This window comes from Gobius niger (genome assembly GCF_951799975.1).
Source record: "Gobius niger genome assembly, chromosome: 12".
Classification (NCBI taxonomy): Eukaryota; Metazoa; Chordata; class Actinopteri; order Gobiiformes; family Gobiidae; genus Gobius; species Gobius niger.
In genome coordinates, this window is record NC_136863.1 from 26,442,110 (window position 1) to 26,469,096 (window position 26,987).

The window sequence follows — 26,987 nt, forward strand, 5'->3', positions numbered from 1 at the left end:
CGCAAATGTAGCAGCTAACAGTTTAGCATTATGGGAGAAGTTTGTGAACTGATAAACATGTGAGTGACCTAATCCTCATGAAATAGTATCTGTTTAATAATCCAACATGTACAAGGAGCATGATTACAGCAGCACTGAGAGGCTGTGGGAGTGAGGCGTTCAAGGGTTGCGGGGGGAAAAAGTTCTGCAGTTCATTTATTTGCATTTTTGTTTGTTTATTTTTTACCCTAAGTCAACTGTGTTTCAATTTAATATGGGATAGTTTAAGATTAAATCCTTTTCGAATAAAGCTTTACTGACATTTTTAAGCTTTAAAGTTAGTTTCTGTGGCCTTAAAAGGTCCTCAATAATATCGTTTATCGCAATATTTTCGTACCTCGATGTATTGAAACTTCCAATTTGGTTATCCGGCTATTTAAACAGCGATTAGGATGAAGCTGAATGACCGAATGTGTGGAGATCTCATGTCAGGTTTTTGAGAAGAGCACTTTATACATCAGGGCATTTTGTCCAAATGGTGGTGGATTGGTGCGTTCATGTGCACTGTGGAGCTCGTTTCCCGAGATGTGATGTCTCAGGGAAGTGAGAGTTGAGTGAGCGTTCCCGTGCGTTCCCAACTGGGGAAGTCGCTCGAGATCCTCGGCACAAAGGTGATCTAAATTGAGCGTGATCAACAACATCAATAACTTTCATTGTGCATTTACCTTATTTTCCTGTTGTTTACAATGAAAGCGTGGGTGGACAAAGTCTAAATAGTTAGCTGTGGTCCAATCTCACTCCTTCTGTATGTTTTTTTTTTGGGGGGGGGGATTTTGATTGTGTGAAGTTGAGTGAGCTTTCCACATCTCCTTTAGTCAGGTTGTCAGTCTGAATCAACTTTTGGCCGATCCTTAAGCTTTGTGTACAATGTGGTCCTTTCCCCTTTGCTGCAGGCGGCTGTGGGAGGAGAACCAAAGCATCGTGAATGAGAAGTTTGCCGCTCGGAGGCCCAGCGTGGTGAAGTACGATGAGAAGCTGCAGTATTTCGCCGGCATGCGTCAGGAGTTGGCCCAGGAGGCTCTGTTCACTGTGGACCACAGCATCCACCTGAACCTGGAGCTCTTGGCCCACTCAGCCATGGAGGCAGCCCAGACCTGGATCTCCTCTCTGGGGAACCTGCTCAACACATCAGCCCGGGAGGACCTCTTCAGCCTTAGAGAGCAGCTCACGGTACAGACCATCACTTTCCAGGCTGTAGTCGAGGGCTGACCATCTAATTATATATAATATGATAATATTGTGGCTAATATTTATCATGGAAGCTGACAAAATGCATACTACACAAAAATACCACAACACGTTGGTTACTCCCTATGTTGATGTAGATCAGGGCTGTCCGAACTTCTTTCATGGAAGGCCACATAAGCTTATACAGCGTGAAGGGCCGGTGATCACTGCTAAATGTAGTGAAAAATTCCATCTATTTGCATTTAGCAGAAGTTCAACAGAGCCCCACACCTTTATTTAGGCTTGGAACAATAATGCCAGCTCGTTCTAACAATAAAATGTTCTAATTCAACGAGAAGCCAGGAATTCACCAAAAATTGCTCTGAGGGCCGTATTTGGCCCCCAGGCCGCACTTCGGGCACCACTGATGTAGATGATCAACCAGTCCACTAGATCAGCGCAACTGGAGTTTTTTGTTGTAGACGGCCAACGTTTCAAACATCAGATGATCATAAAGAATTCTTTCTTGAAGTTAACGTTGAGCATGTTTACTTTGTGATTGTGCAACTCTTTCAGAACATAGAAAACACTTAGTTTTCCATAACTCTTGCCGTGCTAGCTACTGTACATAAGGGTTAGGAGCAGTGTTGGGGGGAGTAAAAATATAATTACTTACTTCGATAAAATATACCAGTTTCTTGAGAGCAGTGAAGTGTGGAGCCTTTCTGGACGCTCCTGTAAAGTTCCTTCCTCTTTTGGACCTTGTGATGGTCATGTGGTTCCCGTCTCCTCCCAGACGCTGTCGGAGAACCTGCAGCAGAGCCCGGACTCATTCGACGAGCTCAAGTGTGTGCTGGGGACCATCTCAGAGATCCGCTTCTCCGAGCTGTCCCTGCACGTGGAGATGAGGCGGCGCGACATCCAGGAGCGCTACCGCACCCTGCGCATGTACAACATCCAGGTGATATAGACTCAGAACAAGTACTACTCAGAACTAGTCTACCAGAGGGTTATGGTCAGTTTCAGTTTCACGATTAAAAAGCTTTAAATTGTACTTGCTGCCACCTGTAGAATCCCTCAGTGATTTGGTGGTATACTGTTGCTTTTTTGGTGTTTAATATTGTGTATCCCTAAAACTGTTAGTGAGACAAATAGAGCTGACCATATCCAGACAGCACAAAGTCTTGTTTTTTCCACAAAGTACTGCTTTTACTGTAACATTCTCCGAAGGGGTGCACTGAATATTTAAGTACAAATGTACTAATACAATGTACACAGGTTCCAGAGGGGGAGGAGCAGCTGGCGGCCAGTATCTCCCAGTTCTGGGCGGATCTGTTCTCTGAAGCCCGAAGAGTGGATCGCAGTCTCACCACAGTGAAGACGTCCTTCACCGAGGTAAAGCTCCTCCTAACCTGCTGAGATTGTGTGGACTGGTTTTTAGAACAGAAGGGCAAAAGAGCTGGATGGATTTATGCCCCACACATTCAAACTGTCTAGTTCAGAAAATGTACTAAAAGTGAAAAGAGGATTGATTAAGGGTGGTAGGTTTAATTAGCCTGATCATGTAGTCTGGTGTCCTTACAGAAGTTTTCTTTTTTTTTTTTTTTTAGGATCTGCTTCACTCTCAGTTCAGATGATGTTTATACCCATGTGTGTTCATTAACATGCACTACCTTGACTAAACAAATAAACAAATGAATAAAATAGACACATGTTTTGTGACAGGATACTCAGATCTTTGAAGGACAAAAAAACACTTTCTCTTCAGATGATTTTGTTGCATTTTCTCCTGATTGAATCAAATAACTGTTCACGTGTAAAGTACAAATCTCCAATTTATTTGCTTCATGTAAAGCCCAAAATGAACTCTGTAACTCAAATGCTATGTAAGAAAATAATGTCCTAACATAAACAGAATTACTGGCTTGGAAGCAAAACCTACAATTGAGAATGTTTGTAAAATGTTTTCTCCCTTTCATCGTGACCTGTTTGAGCGTCATGCAGAGCTGACACATTGTGCACACTGTGACAATAACATCATTGTTCTGTTGTCCTTCAGAGCACCAAAGGAAAAATCGACGAGTTTAAGCAGGAGGTGATGATCTTCGCTGAGAGCTTCAACATGCACGGGCCTGGAGCTGTGGGCGACAACCTGGAGAGAGGTACTTTCTGACACAGCTGATGATGGGTTCCTCCGCAGCCTAAAGTCCGGTCTGTCCACAGGTCTGACCATCATGGACAGCTATGAGAGTGAGCTGTCCCAGCTGGTGTCCCAGCGTCAGGAACTGACCAGTGCGGAGAAGCTGCTGGACCTGCCGGTGACGCTGTACCCGGAGGAGGTCAGCATGCAGAAGGACATGCGCGGACTCCGACTCATCTATGACATCTACAGAGCCCAGAAGGTCTGTGCTGCTGTGGGGGGCACCAGAGAGCGATTTCTTCTTCTTTCATTTTAATCTGAGCAGATTCTTGTGAACTCATAACATAACAAAACATAAAAAAGGCATGTCAATGGGGCCCACTTCTCCCAGATCATAAAATATCAATGCTGATGTATCCATAAGAATGTTTTCAAGCCCCACTTATGCAGGATAAGTTCACTTTTAACCTTCAGGCCCTCTTTAACAAACCTCTAAATGTTAAAAATGAAGAACTTAGTTTGTGTTAACTAATTTATCGGATATCTACAGAATTTTAATCACAATTATTCCTAATATTGAATTGCAGTTAATCTTATACAAGCCCTGTTCCCCGTCTGTGCAGCCTTCCCTTGCAGTGCATTGTAAGCATTTCCCAGCCCTAGTTTTAACTCTCCAAATGCCAGCGTGTAGGAAAAAAATGCACTGTTAAAAAACAAAACAATGCAAGTATGTTTATTGTTTCTTGTGATTTTTCATGAAATTGGATTCCCTGTAACTGTAAAGTAAACTGATCAAAATATAATATAATTTGTCAATTACTGTATAGTAAAAATGCTCATCAAGACAAGTTTCTAGGTTAAACACAGATCAAAAACAACATGACATTTGAAACATTTTGTAGTCAATGGGGTCAACAATGTGAGAGTGTGAGCATTTCTCCTGCACAGGGTAAATGATGTATTTATTTTCAATTGCACTTGTATCTTGTAACACATTTCATAAGGCGCACCTTTGTCAGATATCTTCACCCTAGCACAAGAAACCCCAAAGTTACAACAATGAACAACAAAGGACCCCTCAAAGCCAACAACGGTGCCAAGAGCCTGAGGGTTAAAGTGCGAGACATTTGACCTGTGGTATCTTGCTTTGTGTCACAGGAGGCTAAGGCCCGGTGGTCCCAGACTTTGTGGGTGGATCTGAACCTTCAGCTCCTTCAGGAGGGCATCGACGGCTTCTTGAAGCGGCTGAGGCAGCTGCCCAAAGACGTGCGCGCGCTGCCCGTCTCCTTCTTCCTGGACGCACGCATGAAAGAGTTTAAAGAGTCTCTGCCACTGCTGCTGGACCTAAAGAACGAAGCCCTGAGGGACAGGTCTGTGCACCGTCCAATCCAATGTAAAAGATAACATATAGACTCAATGAAGAGTTACATTAATAATCATTTTACTCATGTGGAAGTAGATAAACAAGTAGGAGTTGAAAGGCATTCACTGGGAGTAAAATCTAATCACAATGTCCATAAAGTTTGATATTTTTCAAATACTGTGCTGCCCTAATCAGTTGGGCCACTGGATTTGAATGTGTTTATAGGAATAACTCGGGACAACAAGGGCAAAGAAATCTACAATATCTAAAAACAATACAGTACACATAATGTGATGATTCTTGTTGCCGTCAGACACTGGAAGGAGCTGATGGAGCGGACAGGAACCAGTTTTGAGATGAACCCTGAGAGCTTCACTCTGGAGAACATGTTTGCCATGGAGCTTCACAAGTACGGCAATGTGATCGGAGACATCGTGACATCTGCCGTCAAGGAGCTCAGCATCGAGAAGGTAAGGCGTCCATGGACAACCACGACCACCAGGGTAATGTGTGTAGGATGTGCTCTTTTCAAAAATTCACTAGAACTACAACTGATCTTGAATTGCCTTAAGCTGCTGATGAGAACACACGCATGCTTGTGACTATTACATCTACAACAGTCCTGTCCACTTCAGGGTCAAGTTCCATGACTTCTTTCTTCAGGTGTCTCTCACAGACTAGTGCACTGTGCCCTCAGCCTTTTTATTGTATAACTATATCTAGTGTCATGTTATTGTCACTCATGGCGTCTTTTTTTATTGACAACATTTACATTTTTTAAACATATAATATGAAATTTAACATAAAATGTTGCTTTCCTTCAGTCACGGATGATATGTCCACTCTCATGCCAGGTTGTTTAAAGACACTAACCATCTGAGCCTATTGCGGCTCAGATGATTAGCCAAGTTGTGCTTATTCAGCCACTTGTCCTCAGGCTGGAGCTTGGTCACCCCTGCTCTGACTCTGAGGCGGAGGTTAAGAGGTTGTCATTTTGAAACCCCAGTGTTTGGTGTGTGTGTGCAGGGAGTGAAGGAGGTGGTGGAGACCTGGGAGAGCATGGTCTTCACTGTCCAGCCATACTTCAAAGGCACCAAGGAACGGGGCACGATCATCGGCACGGTGGATGACGTGCTGCTCAGCGTGGACAACGACAGCATGAACCTACAGAGCATGGCAGGGAGCCGCTTCGTCGGGCCCTTTCTCACCACCATCCAGCAGTGGGAGAAGAATCTGTCGCTCATCAGTGAGACCATCGAGGTACATCTGCTCCGCTCAGGGACGAGTCTTCCTCCATGTAAAAGATACACGGGGAGACAGTCTGGACCCCTCATTTGAGCTGCATGAATTAACAAGCGCTGAGTGGAGCGCTTGTAGAGAACCACTCAGAGAAACACGGATGTGACACAGTGCGTTTGAAGTCCAAAACAATCATGGCAGTCAAGTAAACACTCCAGTAAAAAGAAAAAAATATCTGTACTGTACTGATGTGGCCAAACACTTTTCTGTGTTTCCTGGTACGAAGTGATGAACAAGATAAAAGTGTGTGACAGAACTAAACTAAATCCAGATCTACACTAAATCGTCTGAACTAGGACTAATCCAGAACTAAACCCGGCCTGTAGAATGGAAGATTTAATTTGACACGAGGTGCACAACTGAGCACAATCACAACAACACTACTACAACCACAACAGCCCCAACACTGCAGTCACCTGTTTGCACAGGGAGAACTCTCATCAAAACTCATCTTAGCATCAAATATCACACATTACACTTTACAGAAAGAGGGTCCAACTGTCCACATCTGATATACTAAATTATCCATTTTGAGAAGTGTAAAGGAGCTGCAAGACTTCTCACTGCACAAGCATATGCGCTCCTGGTGCACATGTTGCAGCAGGCCAATGAACGCCAGGACAATGCATCGCACACGTGACCAGGCACGTGATTCGGCCAAATTTGGCTAGAGATTTGATCCAGCTTAAAGGAATAGGCCATCGTTGTTGCATAATTAGATGTTCTTATCTGAGCAAAGATGTTGTTAGCATTTAGCTTCTCCTCCTCTCCTCTATGGGACCAAACGGGGGTGACGTTAGAAGCAACCAAGCTCTTTCACATTTCCGCTATTTAAACACGGTTACGCCTTAATAACACCTTAGGAGCACTTCCACGTCTGCGCAGTATCTTCACTTTACTGTCGTCGAAGTTCTCCTAAGGTGTTATTACGCCTTACAATATAGTACCCCTTTTTATCCACTTTGAATACGTTTAATTTTGCGTGACTATACTTGGACTACTCACGTAACTGTATTCAAATAGGGAAAACGTGAGAGCTTGGTCGCTTCTATATTCCCCCCATAGAGGAGAGGAGGAGAGGCTAAATACGAGCAACATCTTTGTTTTTTTTTTACGTGACTGAGGGCACACACAAAGACCAGACAGTTAAGCATCAACTCGTCGAAGCTCAGGTAAGAACATATGTCAGTATGTAAAAACGGTGGCCTGTTCCTTTAACTGAGGGGGTCTAGATTGACCACGGGCACACCCAGGCTGGGGCCAGGCAGCAGATTTGACTTTAACAGTATAATGGGGAAGGGGGGCATTTTTCAAGAAGGAAGTGAGGGTTAGGTCAAGGGATAGATTTAATGACAGAGTTAGAGAATCGCAATTCAATTTTGATAGTTTGTTAAATTGTTAGTTGTCCAAACCTATTTGTAACTGGAGAGCTAACTTTAATCCTAATCCATCCCATTCTTCTATGGATGTGTTTCTGTTGCACGTTTACTTGCTTTACGGAGCAACGTGGACCTGTACCAGCTCCAGAATGCTATGAACAACTAGCCAAGTTCATTTTTAGCATTGGTGCTACTTTTCGCGACTGTCAATGAACGCAGTTTACAGCAAGGAAGCAAAATGTTCTTCACTCTGCTTCAAACGAGGTGCAGGGTCTTGTGTGGACAAATGGGGTACATGCTCTTGTGTGTGTGCTCGCAGGTGTGGTTGCTGGTGCAGAGGAAGTGGATGTACCTGGAGAGCATCTTTATCGGAGGAGACATCCGCTCACAGCTGCCCGAGGAGGCCAAGAAGTTCGACAACATCGATAAGAAGTTCAAAGCGGTGGGTGTTGTTTGTATGGACAGGAGTTCTGTGTCCTCTGTACACTCTGAAGAAGCACTTCTCTGCAGATCATGAGTGACGCGGTGAAGGACCCCAACATCAAGCGCCGCTGCCTTGTGGCCAATCGTCTGGCTGAGCTGCAGGGTCTGAGTGACGGGATGGAGAAGTGTCAGAAGAGCCTGAATGACTACCTCGACTCAAAACGCAACGCCTTCCCCCGCTTCTTCTTCATCTCTGACGACGAGCTGCTCAGCATCCTGGGCAGCAGCGACCCCAGCTGTGTACAGGAGCACATGATCAAGGTACACGCACAGTATTAAATACACATATTCATTCATCATCTCTTGAAGATCTATCCACATTCACACAATGTCTCTCTATTATGTGTCCCAGATGTACGACAACATTGCGTCGCTCCAGTTCGAGGGGGAAAGTGATGGCGAGACTGTGGTTTCAGCCATGGTGTCTGCGGAGGGAGAGATGATGGTGCTGAAGCAGCCTGTCCCGGTGCAGGGGCGTGTGGAGGAGTGGATGACTGCAGTGCTGCTGGAGATGAAGAGAACCAATCGCCTCATCACCAAAGAGGCCATCTTCTTCTACTGTGCGGACCGCAGCCGGTACGTGCACTTCAAAGCCCTCCTGCCAGGTCCGTGCAGAGCAGGAGTGAGTGCTGTCACAATAGCTTCTGTGTACTTCAAAAAGAAAACCCATACCTTTGGTACTTCAGGCCAGACACGGCAGGTGAAAACTTACATTTTTTATGCAGTGGTCAATGTTGAGATTTTCCCTATATATACAGTGTCTCGCCTTAAAGGAACAGTTGATACATACCTGTCTGGTCTGTGGAAGAGCTGGTCGCTTCTAACTTCACCCCGTTTAGAGCTACAGGAATATACTGGGAGAGGCCAAATGCTAACAACATCTTTGGTCGTTGTGCGTGACTGTGAGCATGCACAAAGACCAGATAGTTACTTGTCTAAGCTCAAGCAAGAACATATCTCAGTATGTAAAAACTGTGACCTATTCCTTTTAAAGTAATTAATTAAAAGTACTTGGTTTTCTTGTTTTTTGGTAGAGGATGCACTCTGGTTAACCTCGTTTCTTTGAAAAGTGAGTGGATAAGGAACATGAATCATTTCTAAGCTAACCAAGGCTCTTGAAACAAAGGAGGTCATTTACCAAACGTTTGCTCATGTGCAAAACAAGTAGCATTCTGTCGTTTATTTGGGGCTCTAATACAGGCAATTTCAAATGGTAAATTTGGTGCAGCATGGCCACAAAACAGTATATTTTATTTTTCAGCTTGCTCTCACTATTTAGCACCTGAATAAATGTCTTTTATTATTCATTAGGGTTTTCAGCATGTTTACTACAAACGTTAGGTCACTATTTAAAGGGACTATACAGAGTTTAAAAATGTTAAATTATGTATTTTCCTCCCCTACATGTTCCAGTCCAGTAATGTCATAGAAATGTCATTGTTAAAAAAGTGTCCTTAATGCGGTAACTGTAACAAATTGCGAGCAATAGGTGCCGTTCACGATTTAGAATGTGGTGATGTCATAATGTCACACATTAAACTATAGGCTCTTTAGAATGTTGTGATGTCACGTGAATGCTACCTATTCGTTTTTCACCACAATTTCTTTTTTAAAACAAAACTTAAAAATATATACATCAGACTCAAGACGAGGCAAAAATGTATCTTAATTAGGGAAATAACGAAAATTGAACTTTAATTTCCCATGCATTTTTAATTTTAGCTGTAGATAGAAGACCTCAGTGATGTCCGTTATACTGTGTGTCCGATATATTGTAACTCACCAAATATGGTGAGAACAATGTTATATTGATGTATTTATCCCTGTGTAGCACTGCCTTCATGGTCGCTGCCTTCACTGTGGGTGCTTGTTGTGTGCCAGGGTGGACTGGATGCTGCAGTACCAGGGCATGGTGGTGCTGGCCGCGAGCCAGGTGTGGTGGACGTGGGAAGTGGAGGACATCTTCACGCAGGTGCAGGCGGGAGAGAAGGACGCGCTCAAGAACTACGCCAAGAAGCTCCACGGGCAGATCGACCAGCTGGTGACACGCATCACTCAGCCCATGAAGAAGAACGACCGCCGCAAACTCAACACGGTGCTGATCATCGACGTGCACGCCCGAGACATCACCGACAGCTTCGTCTTCCACAGGTAACAGCCGTGGAGACGAACGAGGCTCTGAACAGGAGCTAAAGTCACCTTTGACCTATGTTTAAATATGTCAAAAATTAACGTGTTAACACAAATCACTTATCACAGCATCTTTTTTTTAAATTGCGCAGGTTAAAAAAAACTGAAAAACTGACCCGTAAAGATATGCCTCTCTGAGCGTGGGAAACACGTGTGACTAGTCAGTAGTGTCATTTGAACACTGTCAGCACAACACAGTTCAGTGCTGCAGGTCTGAGTCTTTCTGAACTTGTTTATCGTTCTGTCAAATGGAAATAAAAGTCGACACGAAATAGTGGGACATAGTTAAGTGGATATAGTAAGAAAAGGAGGTGGACATCAGCCCCGAGACGGAGGAGACAGTGAGAGAAGCAGCTGAATAGAGTCTGACTCCAAACTCATTCAGAGCCGCTAAACTCTGTTTGTGGTTGGAATGTAGCTGGAAAAGGTGGTTCTTGTGAACATTTGGTGATATAATGTTGTGCTGTTTGGCGTGGTCTGTGTAGGGCTGTGATTGCAGAGTGAAAGTGAAAAGGGAGGAGATAAGGTGTTTTTCTCCTCTCTGTCATTAGCTGCTGCGTTCTGTGTGTCCATTTTGGGTTGGTAAAATCACCCACACTTCTCCTGTGCGTTCAAAATTTGACACACCATGATTTCCTGCGACTGAGGTTTTGTTGCATTTTTCTGCCGCCCACATTAATGATGTGTCGCAGCTCTGCAACTGCCTTCAACTGGTCAAGACTCAGGAAGACTCACTGGTACAGCACAAAGCAAGCCTATCCACTTTTCCATGTTGAAAAGAGTATTACAATGAAAGTTCACGGGACATTTAGAATAGATGAAAATATGTGATTAATTGTGAGTTAACTATGACAATCATCAGATTAATCACCATTAAATATTTTAACCGACGGACAGCACTAGTTGTAGTTATATATTTATTTTAGATACCCTTCCAACAGTGCTCCATCCCAGTGGTTCTCGAGCCGTAGTCCATGTCCAACGGGGGTAATTGTGTTCTTCAGGTGGTACTCAGTCATCTGTCATTTTAGACTTGATTCATTTGAATTAGGGTAAATTCCACTTCGTAGCATTTACTTTGTGAGATTTTTTCTGGTTGAGTCATGTCTACACCAGTTTGGACATCATTTATTCCACTTTATGTCAATATCACATCCTTTTTAGACGCAGTTTTGATTAGATCTTGAACGAGGCTGGGTGGTGCTTGGAAGGTCAACTTTTTTTGAAGGCGGTGTAAAAAGTTTGAGAAACACTGGTCTATCCTTTGAGTAAGCGCTTTATATGTCATAGTACAGTTGTATAGTTGTACAGTTGTATAGTTGTACAGTTGTATAGTTGTAGTGCAATGCCTCCTGGGTTTGTCCGTTTCAGAGCGTTGGATCCTGCACTGGTCCTCTTTCCATCCTCCTGCGCAGCTCCCTCCGCTCCTCCTAATTTAATGAGGCACCAAAATTATTTCATACATTTTGATGTTTGAAAAGGAAATGAATGGTTGTTATATATCAGTGGCATGTGTACGTGATTTCTGGGTTTGGCTTTCGATTAAGGTGTACTCATTAAGTATTAATAAGCATTAGTAATCATTTTAGGGTTAGAGTAAGGGTTAAGGTCAGGGTTAGGTCGGGTTAGGTTAAGGGTTGGCTATGAATAAGTGTATTCTTAATGGCCTATTTGTATGTTAACAGATAGAAATATACTAAGCAGTGTGTTAATACTTTACAAGCATATTATAAATGCTTATTAATACCTTATTAAAACTTAATGAGCACACTTTGATATAAAGCGTTACCGAATATTTGTAGCAGTGTTTCCTCTACATCAGTGTGCAACATCAGCACACCCCTCTCCCACCCACAAGATCAGAAGATCTTCTATTATGCTGCCAATCACTGATTGTTAAGACTGGAATCTTTACCAAAGTAGAATACAAAACAAAATGTTTAATATTAATGCTTCAGTGCAAGCTGACACAATTAATGTTACTTTTTTTTTTAAATTAATGCTGACCCATTTTGTTTGCAAGTGTTCAGCACATACAATTCTTTAAAATAGACCTAAAGCTGTAAAACAACCTGATATTTAACGCATTAATCTATTACCAGTGCCCCCTCACCCCCTTGAGGTTCCACCCCAGAAAAAAAGTCTGGACGCGCCTCTGCTATATTGTTCTCATTTTTGGATGGATTGGTTGTTTCAGGTTTGTTCCAATGTGGAGAGGAGACTGTACCTTTCCAAATCAGCAACAATATGTGAGATTTTAATTTAGCCAATAAAGGTCTGGGTAATGAGTTAGAAATGCTGAATAAAAGTGAACTTAAACAGATTTAGTATCTACCTGCACCATAATAGAAACAAAGGAATTAAGGAGAGTCTATTGAAACCAGTCGATGTACTCACTAAGACAAACATGTGCCTGTGTAACTTTGTCCTCAGCATCATGGACGCCCGGGAGTTTGAGTGGGAGTGTCAGCTAAAGTTCTACTGGATGAAGGAGCATGACGACCTGTTTGTGCGTCAGTGCAGCGCCTCCTTCTCTTATGGATATGAATACATGGGTCTGAACGGACGCCTGGTCATCACCCCGCTGACCGACCGCATCTACCTCACCCTCACTCAGGTCCTTTTGTGCTGTGAAAATGTACAGTCAGCCTCCAAGTAGAACTGCCTTAAAGGAATAGTTCACAGTTTTTCCATACTGAGATATGTTCTTACCTGAGCTTAGACGAGTTGATGCGTACCTGTCTGGTCTTTGTGCGTGCACTTGGAGGAGCGTGGTAGCTTCCAACTTCACCCCCGTTTGGAGCTACAGGAATACATTGGGAGAGACCAAATCCTGACAACATCTTTGGTCGTTTTGCGTGACTGAAGGCACCCACAAAGACCAGACAGGTACACATCAACTCATTTAGGTTCAGGTAAGAACATATCTCAGTATGGAAAAACGGTGAACTATTCCTTTAAGTAAGTCATAGTTGAAGGTTTTCAGGAATATAGAGGGAAAAAAACATTCCCAGAGAACGCCTAAGTGCTTTTATGGTTGTAACAAGTCGTCTGATTGGTCCAGAGCAAAGCACTATTTGAAGATCCATCAGAGTGTAGAATGATTTAAAAAAAAAGGGCAAGACTTAGGCATTAGGCTTGGAAACTGACTAAATGCTTGAACATGCCCACACTGAGCCATCTCTAATGCCTCCAAATTCCTCGCCTGAATTGTTGTATGGACATGATGTGCACACAGGCCCTGTCCATGTTCCTGGGTGGAGCACCGGCCGGACCAGCAGGGACTGGAAAAACTGAGTCTACCAAAGACCTGGCCAAGGCTCTGGGGCTGCTCTGTGTGGTCACTAACTGCGGAGAGGGCATGGACTACAAGGTCAGATCAGGAACTCATCGTATTCTTAAAGAAATGCATTATCAGTGTGTCTTCATGCGCAGTGTTGTTTTGTATATGCGTGTTTCAATAATCCTGCATAGTTTGTCTGCATCCCTCTCCACTCTCAAACTACATACATAACAGTATAACATTCATGAAACTCCTATGTATTTTCCAACATTTATCAGAAATGGTCACAAGCATTCTTCCCTGGAGGTATTTTCTGGACACCTGTCTTGGTCCATTTGGTCAAATAGATATCGTCTGTAAACATTCTTCACATTTTTGTTTCATTCATTGGTGTCCAAAGTTCAAATTATACAAGTATGAGAACGCCAGTCACAAAAGCATAAAACAAGCTGGTTATAATTTAGATTATACCATGGTCTGGGTGAATACTCGATTCTGATTGGCTGGTGCATTATTTTGGTATAACCGCACACGTAGTCCGGTAGTTAAATCACTGGGATATCACTCCGCTGTGGGCATCGCCATAGCAACGCATAGCACAGCTGAATCAGATAAACGCGTAATTAGTGACTGACAGGAACGTATGAGATGGATTTTGTGGTTCATTTCAACGCTTTTGGCCAAAACAAAACGTTTGATAAATGGGAAATAGAGGAGAGTGAGCAGCTAGGTTAGCCTACTATTAATAAAATATGAACTTTCCATTTCTATTGAAAACGGTTAAGGCGCTATTCATAATTTTCAGGTGTACATAAAATGATCCCAGCATTTAAAGGGATATTTCAGGATTTTTGACATAGGGCATCATTTCCTAGTTATCCAGAGTGTTGCTGGCACGTGGAGATATTTTTTTGTAATTCATGCAGTTCTTATATTTGAAGAGTTTCGTGGCGCTAGGCTAGTGCAAGGCTAACACATTTCTACGATGTCAGCTAGCCTGCATTAAAAACAGTCTGACCCGCTCCACAGAGCACCTGAGGCAAATCACTTATAACACCAGACATGTATATGGTTAGTCTGGCGTTATAAATGATTTGCCTCAGGTGCACTGTGGAGTGGGTAAGACTGTTTTTAATGCAGCCTGGCTGACATCGTAGAAAAACGCTAGCCTTGCACTAGCCTAGCGCCACGAAACTCTTCAAACATAAGAACTGCATGAATTACAAAAAAAAAATATCTCCAGGTACCAGCAACACTCTGGGTAACTAGGAAATGAGGCCCTATGTCAAAAATCATGAAATATCCCTTTAAGCATATTTGTCTGTATTAGTAAAGTCAAACATAATAGTTTCAGTTCGTGGGGCCCAGGTGTAAGCGGACTCCACCGCAGCTGTTTCCATAAACAGTTGAGCTCGTTGAGCTATCTAGCTAGCTTCAGGTTAAACAGCGTAAAAGTGAAATAACTCCTGCCCACGAGTGCCGCATATCGGTGTTTACTTCCACGGAAAAGTGCCGGGTTAGTCCTGTTGTGTCGTGATTCTGTGCTGATGTTGCTGATGTTGAACCTGACTGAGATCCTCGTAATAGCTGCGGAGACTGGCTCGCTCTGAGACGGGCCTTCAGTGACCGGCTAATAACCCACATAAAATAGTCCCGGTAGTCATAGTGAAATTAGTAAATCATTATAAATGTTAAGTTTGTGGGACCATGGTATAAGCAGATTAAACAACTCCGTGCCGTGCATTAGACGGTTATAATGAACGACGCACAGCGGAGTGTACAAGGTGTACAAGGTGTACAAGGTGTACAAGGTGTACAAGATGTACAAGGTGTACAAGGTGTAACAAGGTGTAACAAGGTGGTCAACCTGTAAAGTGCAAAGTGTACTTGTGGTTGCAGAGGTTTTTAAGTGTTAGTGGAGAAGTGAGTGCTCCATACCTCATGTGTGTGTCTGTCTCAGGCGGTGGGTAAGATCCTGTCGGGCCTGGCTCAGTGCGGGGCCTGGGGCTGTTTCGATGAGTTCAACCGCATCGACGCCTCCGTGCTCTCAGTCATCTCCTCTCAGATCCAGACCATCCGCAAGGCGCTCATGCTGCACCTCCAACGCTTCCAGGTAATCCACACTCCTCTAGAGATCCTGAGGGCCATGCTACATGTCTTTTATTGGCAGTGCTCAAGTGTTCAAACTGCACATAAAACATGTTGTAAGGCATTTGTAAATACATTTAATATTTATGAAACATTTATACATTTCTTACCAACCACTGTTAATCCATTATAAGCAGATTATTATAACAGACACCATCGTTGTCCTTTATGGTGGGTGTACACCACGACATGGGGATTGTAAAATCATGAGCTGCTCCTCTCCACCGTGCGATGGTTCAAAGAGACAATTGTACGTGTGCAGCGTGTGTGTTTAGCTGGGGCAAGGGCCACATGCTAGCGGGGTTTATTTTTGTGGAAAAGTGCCAGAAACTGCGGAGTCAGACCCGCTCATTGCCTGGCCTCTGTTGTTTATGACTCTGGCATCGATCTTGTCTCGTCACTCACTCACTCTGAGACTAGCCTTCCAAAATATCAGACACTGCCTGACACTGCCTGTACAACCTAAGATTTTCTTCTCAACGAGTGTCGTCGCCGACGGCCAAAATCGTGCAGTGTACACCCAGCTTAAGGGTCTAGCACATATACATGGTCTGAGTTTTAATTGTAGTCACTATTTAGATGTTTATAAAAGTGTAACAAATGATTGGAAGGGTTTGAAATGTTTTAGAAACTCTGCAACGTGTCATACAAGGGGGCGTGACCCAGCCGGTGGAAGAAAACCTCTCATGGAATCACAATTCTTCACTCTTTTTAACCGGTTTCTGGTGGACTATAAACATATGTATCACACACAAATAAAGTCTAAATCGGATCCACATGGATGCTTTTTCTCAGCATGTTGTTCAGTAGAAGTGAAAAACAGCACTTGTTGCTAATGTTAGCATATGTAGTATGAAGCTAACATAGCTTCCTGGTTAGCATTGTCCATTTTTATGGGCTCTGTAGCTTTTTGTAGTATATTCATAATTCAGCATTTGTTAAAGTAATGGTGGGGAGAAATGGGAGAAATTTCAGATTTTTGAGTCTCTTTGTTTTCCCCCTCTGGCTGCTTTGAACATGACCATATATGGGCAACTTCAAAGATGCTGTCTGTATTTATGAAGTATTACCGTACATTAAATAGATCATTAATCATCTCAAAATGAGACAATTGTTCCTACATGAATTTTATTGCACAATGAAGTGAGCCTTTTATTACATTTGAACAGTTATTCCATATTGTGGGTTTAACAGCAGTACTGGTGTTTGTGTGTGTGTGTGCAGTTTGAGGGACTGGAGATCAGTCTGGACAGCCGCATGGGCATCTTCATCACTATGAACCCTGGGTACGCCGGGCGCACGGAGCTCCCTGAGTCCGTCAAAGCCCTGTTCAGGCCTGTGGTGGTCATCGTGCCGGACCTGGAGCAGATCTGTGAGATCATGCTCTTCTCCGAGGGCTTCCTCATGGCTAAGGTGCTCCAACCCTGTCCTCCTCTCCCCCCTGAGCTGAGGCTCAGCAAACTACAGTTATCGCAAGAAGCCATAATACATTGCAATTTTTTTACTGTTGACAGCCAAATCATGATTTTCCTAATTTAGTTAAATTTTAGTCTTGCTTTGGCTCAATTTGATGAATTATCTCATTACCTGCGAGCCTGCTCTCTGAGTGTTGCTCCTCTGTAGATCCTCTCCCTCCACTCTGAACATGCTCGCTCTCTCCTTGTTCACGCTCAGGTCCTGGCTAAGAAGATGACGGTGCTGTACAAACTGTCCCGGGAGCAGCTGTCCAAGCAGTCGCACTACGATTTTGGGCTGAGGGCGCTGAAGTCGGTGCTGGTGATGGCAGGAGAGCTGAAGAGAGGCTCCCCACATCTAAACGAGGTTCTCTGTTCTTAAATACACAGACCAACACCATATTCTGAATCTGCATCAGATTCTAGATCATGTAACATGCAAAAATGTTGTATGCGTCCTCTGCTTCTGACCCATCCTGACACATGTATGGCAACACAAATATATTGTGTGTGTAGGACGTGGTGCTGATGCGTGCACTGCGGGACATGAACCTGCCGAAGTTCGTGTTTGAAGACGTGCCTCTGTTCCTGGGGCTGATCGGAGATCTGTTCCCTGGTCTGGACTGTCCTCGTGTCCGTTACCCCGACTTCAACGATGCAGTGGAGCTAACCCTACAGGACAACCGATACGTACTGCTGCCTGACCAGGTGAGGGCGCCGTGGCAGCACAGGGCCTCAGCAGAGTTCACCACAGGACAGGGGCATTCAAATTGAGAAAGTTCTTGTACAGAAAAATATTTCAAAGTTGCGTTAGAGATAACTTTAACCGTTTTCAGTTCGATGTAGCGCAATTATAAAATTGGGAAAGCACTTTTAGAGCTAATAATGCATTGGATATTAATAATCAAGAATTATGAACTGCAACACTTCTGATTAGCATACAGCAACACATGTCATTCGCCATAAGTGACACGGAATGAAAGAAACAGCAAAAGTATAAATGTGCATTTAATATAAAGCTTGGCTTACAACAGAGACATGCCAATTTTACAAAGAACGCACAGCTTTTCTCTCATACGGAATCAACGATCTAACAGGTCATTGTTGATGAAAAGTCTGCGATAGACCACAAATGCGTCATGTCCGGCTCAGTGTGTGATCATTGTTAAATGGTTCTTTATATAGATGACACTTTAACAATCATCGCAATATTTTCAATATTTGTGTTTGGAGGCATTTTCTATCACACACTCTTAACACTTCAGTAAATGTCAAATGGCATGTGGTTTATAAACTTTGAACACAGAACATTTTACACATTTTAAGGTATCAAACATATCACTTGTTATAATTATTTACTGTATCGCAATACATATCGGATCGGCCCCTGGGTATCGTGATATGTATCGCATGGTGACAAAAGTGGACCGTCCCAGCCCTAATATTTATCGTTTTCACTTGATCGGTCGGAGCTTTAGCTTGTAGCATTAGCTTTCTCCGGAGGGTATGCTCAGGGCATCATCAAGGCCCAAACACATTCCCAGCACACATCTAGCCACTGAAATAAGATTTTAATCCTGGGTGTTTAGAAACACTGATGTGTGTCTTTGTTAAAGTCTCAGAGCTGCTGTAGCTCCAGTTTATTATTAATTTCGCTAAAAGTTCAACAATTCCATCTCTAGCGTCGGCCACATTGGAGAAAATAGTGAGCGGTGTTTCTGAATCAACAGAATGACTGTGATAATCTGCTGTATTGTGTGGCACTACAATGACTGAGGGTTAGGGGTCAGGTGGACTAAGTAAGATCTTTAGCTGACTTTGTTGACTGTGGTCCTGACTGGTAGGTTGCTTTGCCCTGTTGTCTTTAAGGTGGACAAAGTGGTGCAAATGTACGAGACCATGATGACCAGGCACACGACCATGGTGGTGGGTCCTACAGGCGGAGGCAAGTCTGTGGTCATCAGCACCTTATGCCAGGCACAGACAAGGTACTTTTGAACCCTGATTGTACCAGTTTACACACACCTGTTTACTTGTTCTCCTACTTCAGTAAGAGAACAATAATGCTGCAAGGTATAACTCATTTTAATTAGGCCCGAGCAACGGACACGCAGTGTCCCGCGAGGGACTAATTAAAATCAATAACGGGGGACGAAAACGCAAGAATTCACATAGCAAACGTGAACCAATACACAAGTAAAAGGGGTCAGACAGTAGTGCTCCGCGAGCTCTAATTTTGGGGGGGGTCCGCGAGAGAAAATTATAAAAGATGGCTCAGTGGTGCCCCCTCAAACAGGCAGTTTACATTGAATCAATGAGAAAAACAATCGTACAAAATTGACATTGTTCAGGGACATAGACCACGTCAGGACATGTAAAAAATGATATTATGACCCCGCCCTAAATGCTACAGGAAGTCGGCCATCTTGGCCCGAACCTCAAACCTTCAAAATCGTACCTCTTGAACTTCTGGCCCCTGATCCCCGAGTTTTCAATGGAAAGTCTCCAATTTTGGCCAAAATGTCCCAAACCCATGTGGCTTTCAAAATCATCATTTCATTATTGGGCGTGGTCATGACAAGGCCGCAACTGAGAGGCCATTTGTGAAAACATTGGAATCTGACAAAACATTGGAATCTGTCCAATTACAATGTTATTTTTCTGATACATGTGCACGTGCACGGAACGCGCACTCTATACGATTACAAGAGGCCCTTCGCCAGCCCTGATGGCGCTCGGGCCTAATAATATTCTCACACGAAAACAGTGTTTCCGCTTACGCGGGTACCATAAACTATATATTTTCGGAAAGTGCTCGCGCATTCCTACCTCATGGTAGAGGTCCTGGTGACCAGTCGCCCATTGACTTTTGTGGGCTCTGTACAATTACAATGTTGATTTTTGCATTATATATGTATGTGCACGAGACGTGCATGACAAGTGAGTGAGTGTTTGAGAGGAGGGGAGTGCTTCGCGCTCGTTTTATGTGCGCTACGCGCACTTTGGGTGATTACGTGCACTCTGTCCAATTACAATGTTTTTTTTCTGATACATGTGCACGTGCACGGAACGTGCACGACGAGAGGAGTGCGTTGATAGGAGGCGAGCGCTTTGCGCTCGTTTTGTGCGCTCCGCACACTTTGGGATTACAAGAGGCCCTACGCCAGCCCTGATGGCGCTCGGGCCTAAAAATCTGACCTTTCTCTAATTATTCAGAAAGTGCTTTAACAAATGCTGAATTATGAATATAGTTTTCTACTAAATAAAGATACAAAGACTGCTGCTGTGAAAAAATATCCATATGGACCCGATTTACACTTGACTTTATTTGTAAGTGATAATTAAGTTCATATTCCACCAGAAAACGCAAATGCAGCAGAAGCTGCTAGTGCCTCTGGAGTCTCCCGAACATCAAGGTGTAGGACCCTCCAGAGGCTGCTGTTGTGCATAAACCTTCTATCCCGGCCTCCCCTAAACTGCTCATTGAAGCTGAAGCGGAAACGGCTGCAGTGGCTCAGAAATACATGAGGACTCATTTTCAAACAGTCTTGTTCACTGATGAGGCCGTGTAACCCTGGATGGTCAGATGGATGGAGTAGTGGATGGTTGGTGAATGGCCACCATGTCCCAACAAGGCTGTGACGTCAGTAAAGAGAGGGGGCGGAGTCATGTTTTGGGCCAGAATCATGGTGAGAGAGCTGGTCAGCCCCTTTAGGATCCCTGAAGGTGTGAAAATGACCTGTCTCTGACTGACCACTTTCTTCTATGGTACAAAAAGAAGAGTCTGCATCACTGGCTCCTATGGGCAAAAAAGGAGAGAAACTCCTGATGTGGACCCCATCCTCCCCTGACCTCAACCCTATTGAGAATCTTTGGAGCCTCAAGCAAAACATCTATGAGGGTGGGAGGCAGTTTTAATCCAAACAGCAGCTCTGTATATGACTACTAGGATTTGTAGTTGTAGTAGACCTTCATATAACCGTGTTTCAGGACGTGCTATGAAGGAAATGAACAAAACCCTCAGTGGAGCAAAATGATACTAATATGATCAGAAAGCACACCTACACTTATATTTGTTTGTATACTTTTTATTAAAGTAAATAAGGGGGGGGGAAGAACGTCCAGAAGTTGGAGCTTCAGTTCGGTTCCTCCGGGGAAAGGGCTGAAGGCTGTGATACGACGACCGGTCATCTGAAACAAAGAGAAAGACAAAAAGCTTTATCAGCGATGAGAGAGGACAGAGAGGAGAGGATGTAGGAGAGAGAGAGGAGAAAGGGAAGACAGGAATGGAGAGAAGAGAGGATGTAGGAGAGAGAGAGGAGAAGAGGGAGAAAGAGGAAGAGAGAGAGAGAAGACAGGAATGGAGAGAAGAGTCCCCCCTCAGACCTCGTGAGAGAGATCTGTCCCCTCAGACCTCGTGAGAGAGATCTGTCCCCTCAGACCTCAAGAGTGAGATCTGTTCCCTCAGACCTCGTGAGAGAGATCTGTCCCCTCAGATCTCCAGAGTGAGATCTGTTCCCTCAGACCTCGTGAGAGAGATCTGTTCCCCTCAGACCTCGAGAGAGATGTTCCCCTCAGGCCCTGTGACCGTTTCTCCTCTGACCCTGCTGCTCCTGACGTCTCCCGTTGAAGCCATTGCTCCTCCACCGGCCTTGAACGTTGGGCATGTTATGGTCGGAATCATTCCTCTGGTCGTTCTGCCTCCGGTTCCTGTAGTCTTGCGAGGCGTAGTTGTTGGCCCGTGTGTCCTGAGGTGCTGTGCTCCTCTCTGGCTCCACGGTTTTCAGCAGATCTGGTTGTTGTTCGTTCTTCTTCTGCTGTGCGGCTGCTGCTTTCGCCGCCTTCTCATAAGCAATATTTTGGCGTAAAAGGCTAATGTTGTCTTTACGAAGTGCCTCTATGTCAGACTTCATTTCCACATAGACATTGGCGCTGTGTTCCAGATTAGCATAAATTAGCATAAACCTTGTTATTTATCTGGAGAACCCTTGCTTCTTCCCTCAACTTGTCGGCCTCTTCCATGGCCTTATCACGGTCCGTCTTCATTGCTAATGTCTCTTTCATGTTCCCGTACAGTTTCTCAACTTGTCCACGGAGAACGCTTGCTTCCTCCCTAAACCTGTCCGTTTCTTCCATTGCCTTGTCCCGGTCCGTCTTCATTGCTAATGTCTCTTTTTGAAATGTCTGGAACATACAATGAGACTCTTGGAGAGCGTGGAGTCTGTCTCTCACACTCTCCTCCAAGCTGTCGTATTGTTTGGTGACTTCATCTTGTAGCGTGAGGGACTTCTGTTCCTCTGCCATCAGTTTTGACTTGTCTGATGGACCTGGTCTTGTAGCTTCTTGCATGACACCATTTTTTGTCAAGAGCCATCTGCAGAGTCTGGTTCGCTCTCTGCTGTGAATCCAGATCTTTATTGAGGACTTTTATCTCATTCCTCAAAGCTAAAATGGTCTCCTGAGCTTCCTCTGTGGAGGTTTTATTGGCTTCCTTCATGGACAGCTGCTCCTCTCGAAGAGTCTTCATTTCCCCCTCCATCTGGTGGACGTCCTCGTTCAGGGCGGCGTAGTTCATCTCAAGCAGCGTGAACAGTTCAAACTTGAGATGATTCTCCGCCAGCTCCTCGTCCTGCCGTTGTAGCAAAAGCGATTTCTGTCCGACCTGGTGTTCCAGGTCTTTAATTTTCTTACGAAGACTCGCGTCTGCTACTTTGAGCTGTCCGTAGTTTGTCTTCGTACTCTCTCGCTCGTTAGCGTCTTCCTGTTGAAGGAGGAGAATTTTAGCGTCCCGGTCTGACATGGAGGCTTGAAGCCGGTTGTTCTCCTCATTCAGACCCTGGTTTTGGGCGTTTAGAGCATGGATGTCGGCTCTAATCGCCATCAGAGTCTCATTGTTGACGGTCAGCGCATCTTGGAGACTCTGTGAGAACAGAGTTTTCTCGTCAAGAGCCTTCGCTAACGCGGCTTTATCCAGACGCTCGCTTTGCACCTGCTGTTCGGCCTTCCACGAGGCCTCCTCCTCCCAATAGGACATGCATGGAACACCTCCCAAGAGAAGCGACCAATTTTTCGCCCAATCATTCAGATCGCTACTTTTATTTAAAGACCTGTCATGCAAAATCAACGTGCCTTTGCATGTTTTACTTTGCTTTATTTAAGGCAGTTTTCTTCTTCTGCTCAAGAGCGCTGATTTGTATTGACTACATTTTGTTGCATCGCACGCCTTGAAACTAAAGACTCTTGTGTCAGAACGCTGTCTTTAGATTTTAGTTCCTTAATGCCAAAGCAGCTACACAATCTGGTCCACCCTGGGGCTCAACACGTCACGGTGCAACTGGCTTCTGGACCACAACAAGGAATTGTTGGCAGTAGCTCCTCCAGAACTATCACTCCAACCTCAAACCTCAACACAACATGGGTTGGTCTCATCAGCAATGGAGATGAGACAAATTACAGCAGGGAAAAATGTGAAAAAGACATTGGAGATGGTTGTGGACTTTGGGAAATCAAACATCCAGCATCTTGACAATCAGCGGTGCTGCTGTGGAGAGGGTGACCGGCACCAAGTTCCTGGGTAAGAACCTATCCTGGTCCACAAACACTACACCAGCAATCAAGAATGGACTTCAGTCCCGGCCCCCATCATGTGCACCTTCTACAGAGGGTCCATCCTGGCCAGCTGCATCTCTGTGTGGTACACAGACAGAACTGCATCCTGCTGCAGGAACCTCCAGCACAGAGTGGGAGCAGCTGAGAATATTGCTCTTTTCCTGAAAAGCAAAGGTCTCTTCAGTGCCTTCAAGAAGGAGGCTAGAGTGTACGGGCCAGGTCCAACTAAAGTGTCATCAGCAGTTGTAAAGGCCTGAATACAAATAATGAGTACTAATATAGGACATTTAGGTGTAATTGTTGTAATGCAATAGTCCTTTGTTGCTACGACCTTTGACCTTTACTCCTCAGGCTGGGACTTCTGACCAAGCTGTACCCTCTGAACCCCAAAGCCATGAGTGTAATCGAGCTGTACGGAATCCTGGACCCAGACACCAGGGACTGGACTGACGGCATTCTGTCCAACATCTTCAGGGACATCAACCGGCCCACTGACAAGAAGGAGCGCAGGTGAGGACGAGTGCGACCAGATAGTGAACCTTAAAGCCTTCTCATTCATGCAGGTTTATGCTGTTCACTCTGATTGCTTTTGCCTCTACTGCAGAGAGCGCTCTGACCTGGATGTTCTGGATTGTTCCCGTGTGATAGATAGATAGATTGAGCCTGAACTGCATTTTCAAATCCCATAAACTAATACCAGACGCGTTTAGTTTCGTATTACTCTCAAACTGTGTTATCACAGTGTCACCGATTTGTTAGCATACCTATTGCTAAAATTGTGACTTGTATCTTGTTTTTACCCTGGTTTATTACTATACATTTTGAATTTTGAAAATGTGAAAAGTCAAACCTGAAGTGGCTAAAAGCAAGCTGATAAGTCACTATTACGCTGGATATTCCCCAAGGTTTACTGGTTTGGCAGGGCAGGAGAGAGTAATAATGTCATTATTATCAATTACTGTTATTTGAATATTTCTTTTTGTAAAATGTTTCAGAGCTTTAATGGCTGTAGAACGCTATTAAGAAAGTGTGAGGAATGCACTGCACTACATTATTATTGCCTCCATTAGTTAAAGCTTAGTGACTGAAGTCTTCAGGTTCTGAGCTTGAGGTTTGGTATATCTACAAGCTTGTACTTGTGAATGTCCATGGAGATTAAACAGTTATAATTGTAGTACAAAAACTACTATTAGTGCATTCTACACTGCCTTTAAAATATTAAACATTTGCAGTCTGAAATTGCCACGAATGTGGCTCGGTCGGCTCCATCAGCTCGGGGAACCATGGGGGGATTGGGGGGAACGAGAGGGGCGCCGAGGGTGAGAGCCACTAGAAACCTTCGTAAACAGCATCAAATAAACACACAAAATTCTTACACCGCACGGCCGAGTAGCTAGCATCTCCACAGTGTGCTAAGTGACACTTCTTTATGGATGTAATACAGAAAACCTCTTGCCCTGGCCATGATCAGGGAATAATCTGTTAATCACCATCACTTTTACAGAGACTTCCAAAGGAACATCCAAATTAATAAGCAGGAACAGAAGATAATACTTTAAAATCATCAGGCATACAGTTTGTCAGCAGAAAAAAAATGTGCATAAATGTAGAGCTCTGTCTTCTTTTGTGGCAGGTACATCCTGTTTGACGGGGACGTGGATGCCCTGTGGGTGGAGAACATGAACTCTGTGATGGACGACAATAAGCTGCTGACACTGGCCAACGGGGAGCGCATCCGCCTGCAGAACCATTGTGCCCTGCTCTTCGAGGTGGGACACTCTCCTCGCCATCTGACTTGCCCAGATACTGGAATAACACCCAGCTCTGGCGACCATCTTGTGACTACTGTGAATTTATGTACAACTATATATATATTTTTTTAATTACTGTATTTTTGACTCATAGGTTTTTACTCTCCCTGTTTAAAAATATTGATGTTAAATAATGTGGAAAATTATTTTTCGGTTACTTAGGTTGTTAATTAGCGATGAATGTGACTATAAATAGTGTTGAGTTTGGAGGCATATTCACACAGGCAGTGTCATATCATTAAACATTTGACTTTCCAGGTGCCACCAGTAAGATTAATATTAAATCAGGACTAAACCGGCTCAAAAAGGATCTTAAATGTAACTTACTCGGACTGAAGTATAATGAACTTAAATGCACTAATACCTGTAGATTATTCATGAAATTACCTCTAATTAACCTGACTCAAGACTATAAAGCTGATGACCCTGAGACCCTTGAGAACCACTTGAAGAAGCCCAAGTACCACCAGTGGGACATGTTTTTAGAACCACTGGTCTAATCAATCTTAAAGGTCCTATATCATGCTATTTTAGCCATTCCAAAGTTAAGTATAGGCATTTATATGATATATTGTACCTCTACCACTATGGAGCACTAATTTTTGTGATAAATATAAGTGTTTTCTGGAGGTATTTTTCAAACCCGGAAGACAAAACGCTTCGATTCCGTTAACTCCGCCCCCTCTCTCCGCACATACTTTACCGTAATATAAATGAACAGCAATAAGTGAAGTTACTTCACGATGCAGTTATACGGAGTTGACATCTGCAACACAGCTTCATAAATGGCTAACACACATGCTAATATGCTAACACACAAGCTAACACGCGTTTGGACTGACTCACCACTCTGGTCCATCGCTGTTTACATTATGGGACTCGCGTTGGTTATAAAAGTTAATACACTTTGATTCAGGCGAAGGTTCACCAAACATCCATCAGTGACAGTCACAGAGAAACAATATTTTGGTGATAGTCGCTGAATCCCGGAGAAAAAAACAGCTGAGTGGCCTCTTCCTGAAAAAGGTTGAATAAACTCCTCGTCCTCGTAGCCAAACGCGCTTCTTTTTCTCCGTCCGTGACATTATCGTTAGTTAAGAATAAAGAACAGGTGTGTCCAGAATAGATGACAACGAGCTCCATCTTCGCAGCTGCAGCGCAAACATGACTGATCTGTTCAGACGCTCAGGGGTGTTTGTTTTGGCCTCAGCTGACCTGGAAGCACCTCGGGCACATCCTTTTTTATTTTTTTTATTATTATTATTTTATTTTTTTCTCTTTGTTTCTCTCTTACGACAGAAATAATGAAAACGCTGTTTTTCAAATTAAAATCAGGCCGTAAGCATAGAATTAAGACATTACATTACAGACGTGGAGCACTTCCGTTCCGCTGTTACAACACAACTGAACACTCAGTCGTTCAACAGGAGCTGCTCAGAGAGCAGGATTCAGGAGGATTGCGGAGAGCTGCGTGAATGAAGCCACAAACCACTCTGGGGGTGTTTTTGATAAAGAAATAGCATAACAACAGGGCTAAAAGCTCCAAAAAGTCGATTTTGCATGATATAGGACCTTTAAACTAATTTCAAGGGTTGGTGCTCATAAGCTTTTTGCTTCAGCCC

General features: G+C 43.9%; 1 protein-coding gene across 1 annotated transcript in view; it reads left to right on the forward strand.

Annotated features, from left to right (window-relative positions):
- dnah10 (dynein axonemal heavy chain 10) overlaps positions 1–26,987 on the forward strand; it is an 81,694-nt gene that overhangs the window by 18,044 nt on the left and 36,663 nt on the right. The window contains exons 16-36 of the mRNA XM_079567784.1: positions 933–1,209; positions 2,003–2,167; positions 2,485–2,601; positions 3,266–3,368; positions 3,430–3,608; positions 4,505–4,716; positions 5,023–5,179; positions 5,736–5,969; positions 7,707–7,829; positions 7,898–8,131; positions 8,223–8,446; positions 9,752–10,021; positions 12,494–12,677; positions 13,299–13,433; positions 15,304–15,456; positions 16,716–16,904; positions 17,166–17,312; positions 17,462–17,653; positions 18,815–18,933; positions 23,906–24,064; positions 25,188–25,323. Coding sequence (XP_079423910.1) covers positions 933–1,209; positions 2,003–2,167; positions 2,485–2,601; positions 3,266–3,368; positions 3,430–3,608; positions 4,505–4,716; positions 5,023–5,179; positions 5,736–5,969; positions 7,707–7,829; positions 7,898–8,131; positions 8,223–8,446; positions 9,752–10,021; positions 12,494–12,677; positions 13,299–13,433; positions 15,304–15,456; positions 16,716–16,904; positions 17,166–17,312; positions 17,462–17,653; positions 18,815–18,933; positions 23,906–24,064; positions 25,188–25,323 — 3,709 coding nt within the window. The remainder of the gene's footprint in view (positions 1–932; positions 1,210–2,002; positions 2,168–2,484; positions 2,602–3,265; positions 3,369–3,429; positions 3,609–4,504; positions 4,717–5,022; positions 5,180–5,735; positions 5,970–7,706; positions 7,830–7,897; positions 8,132–8,222; positions 8,447–9,751; positions 10,022–12,493; positions 12,678–13,298; positions 13,434–15,303; positions 15,457–16,715; positions 16,905–17,165; positions 17,313–17,461; positions 17,654–18,814; positions 18,934–23,905; positions 24,065–25,187; positions 25,324–26,987) is intronic.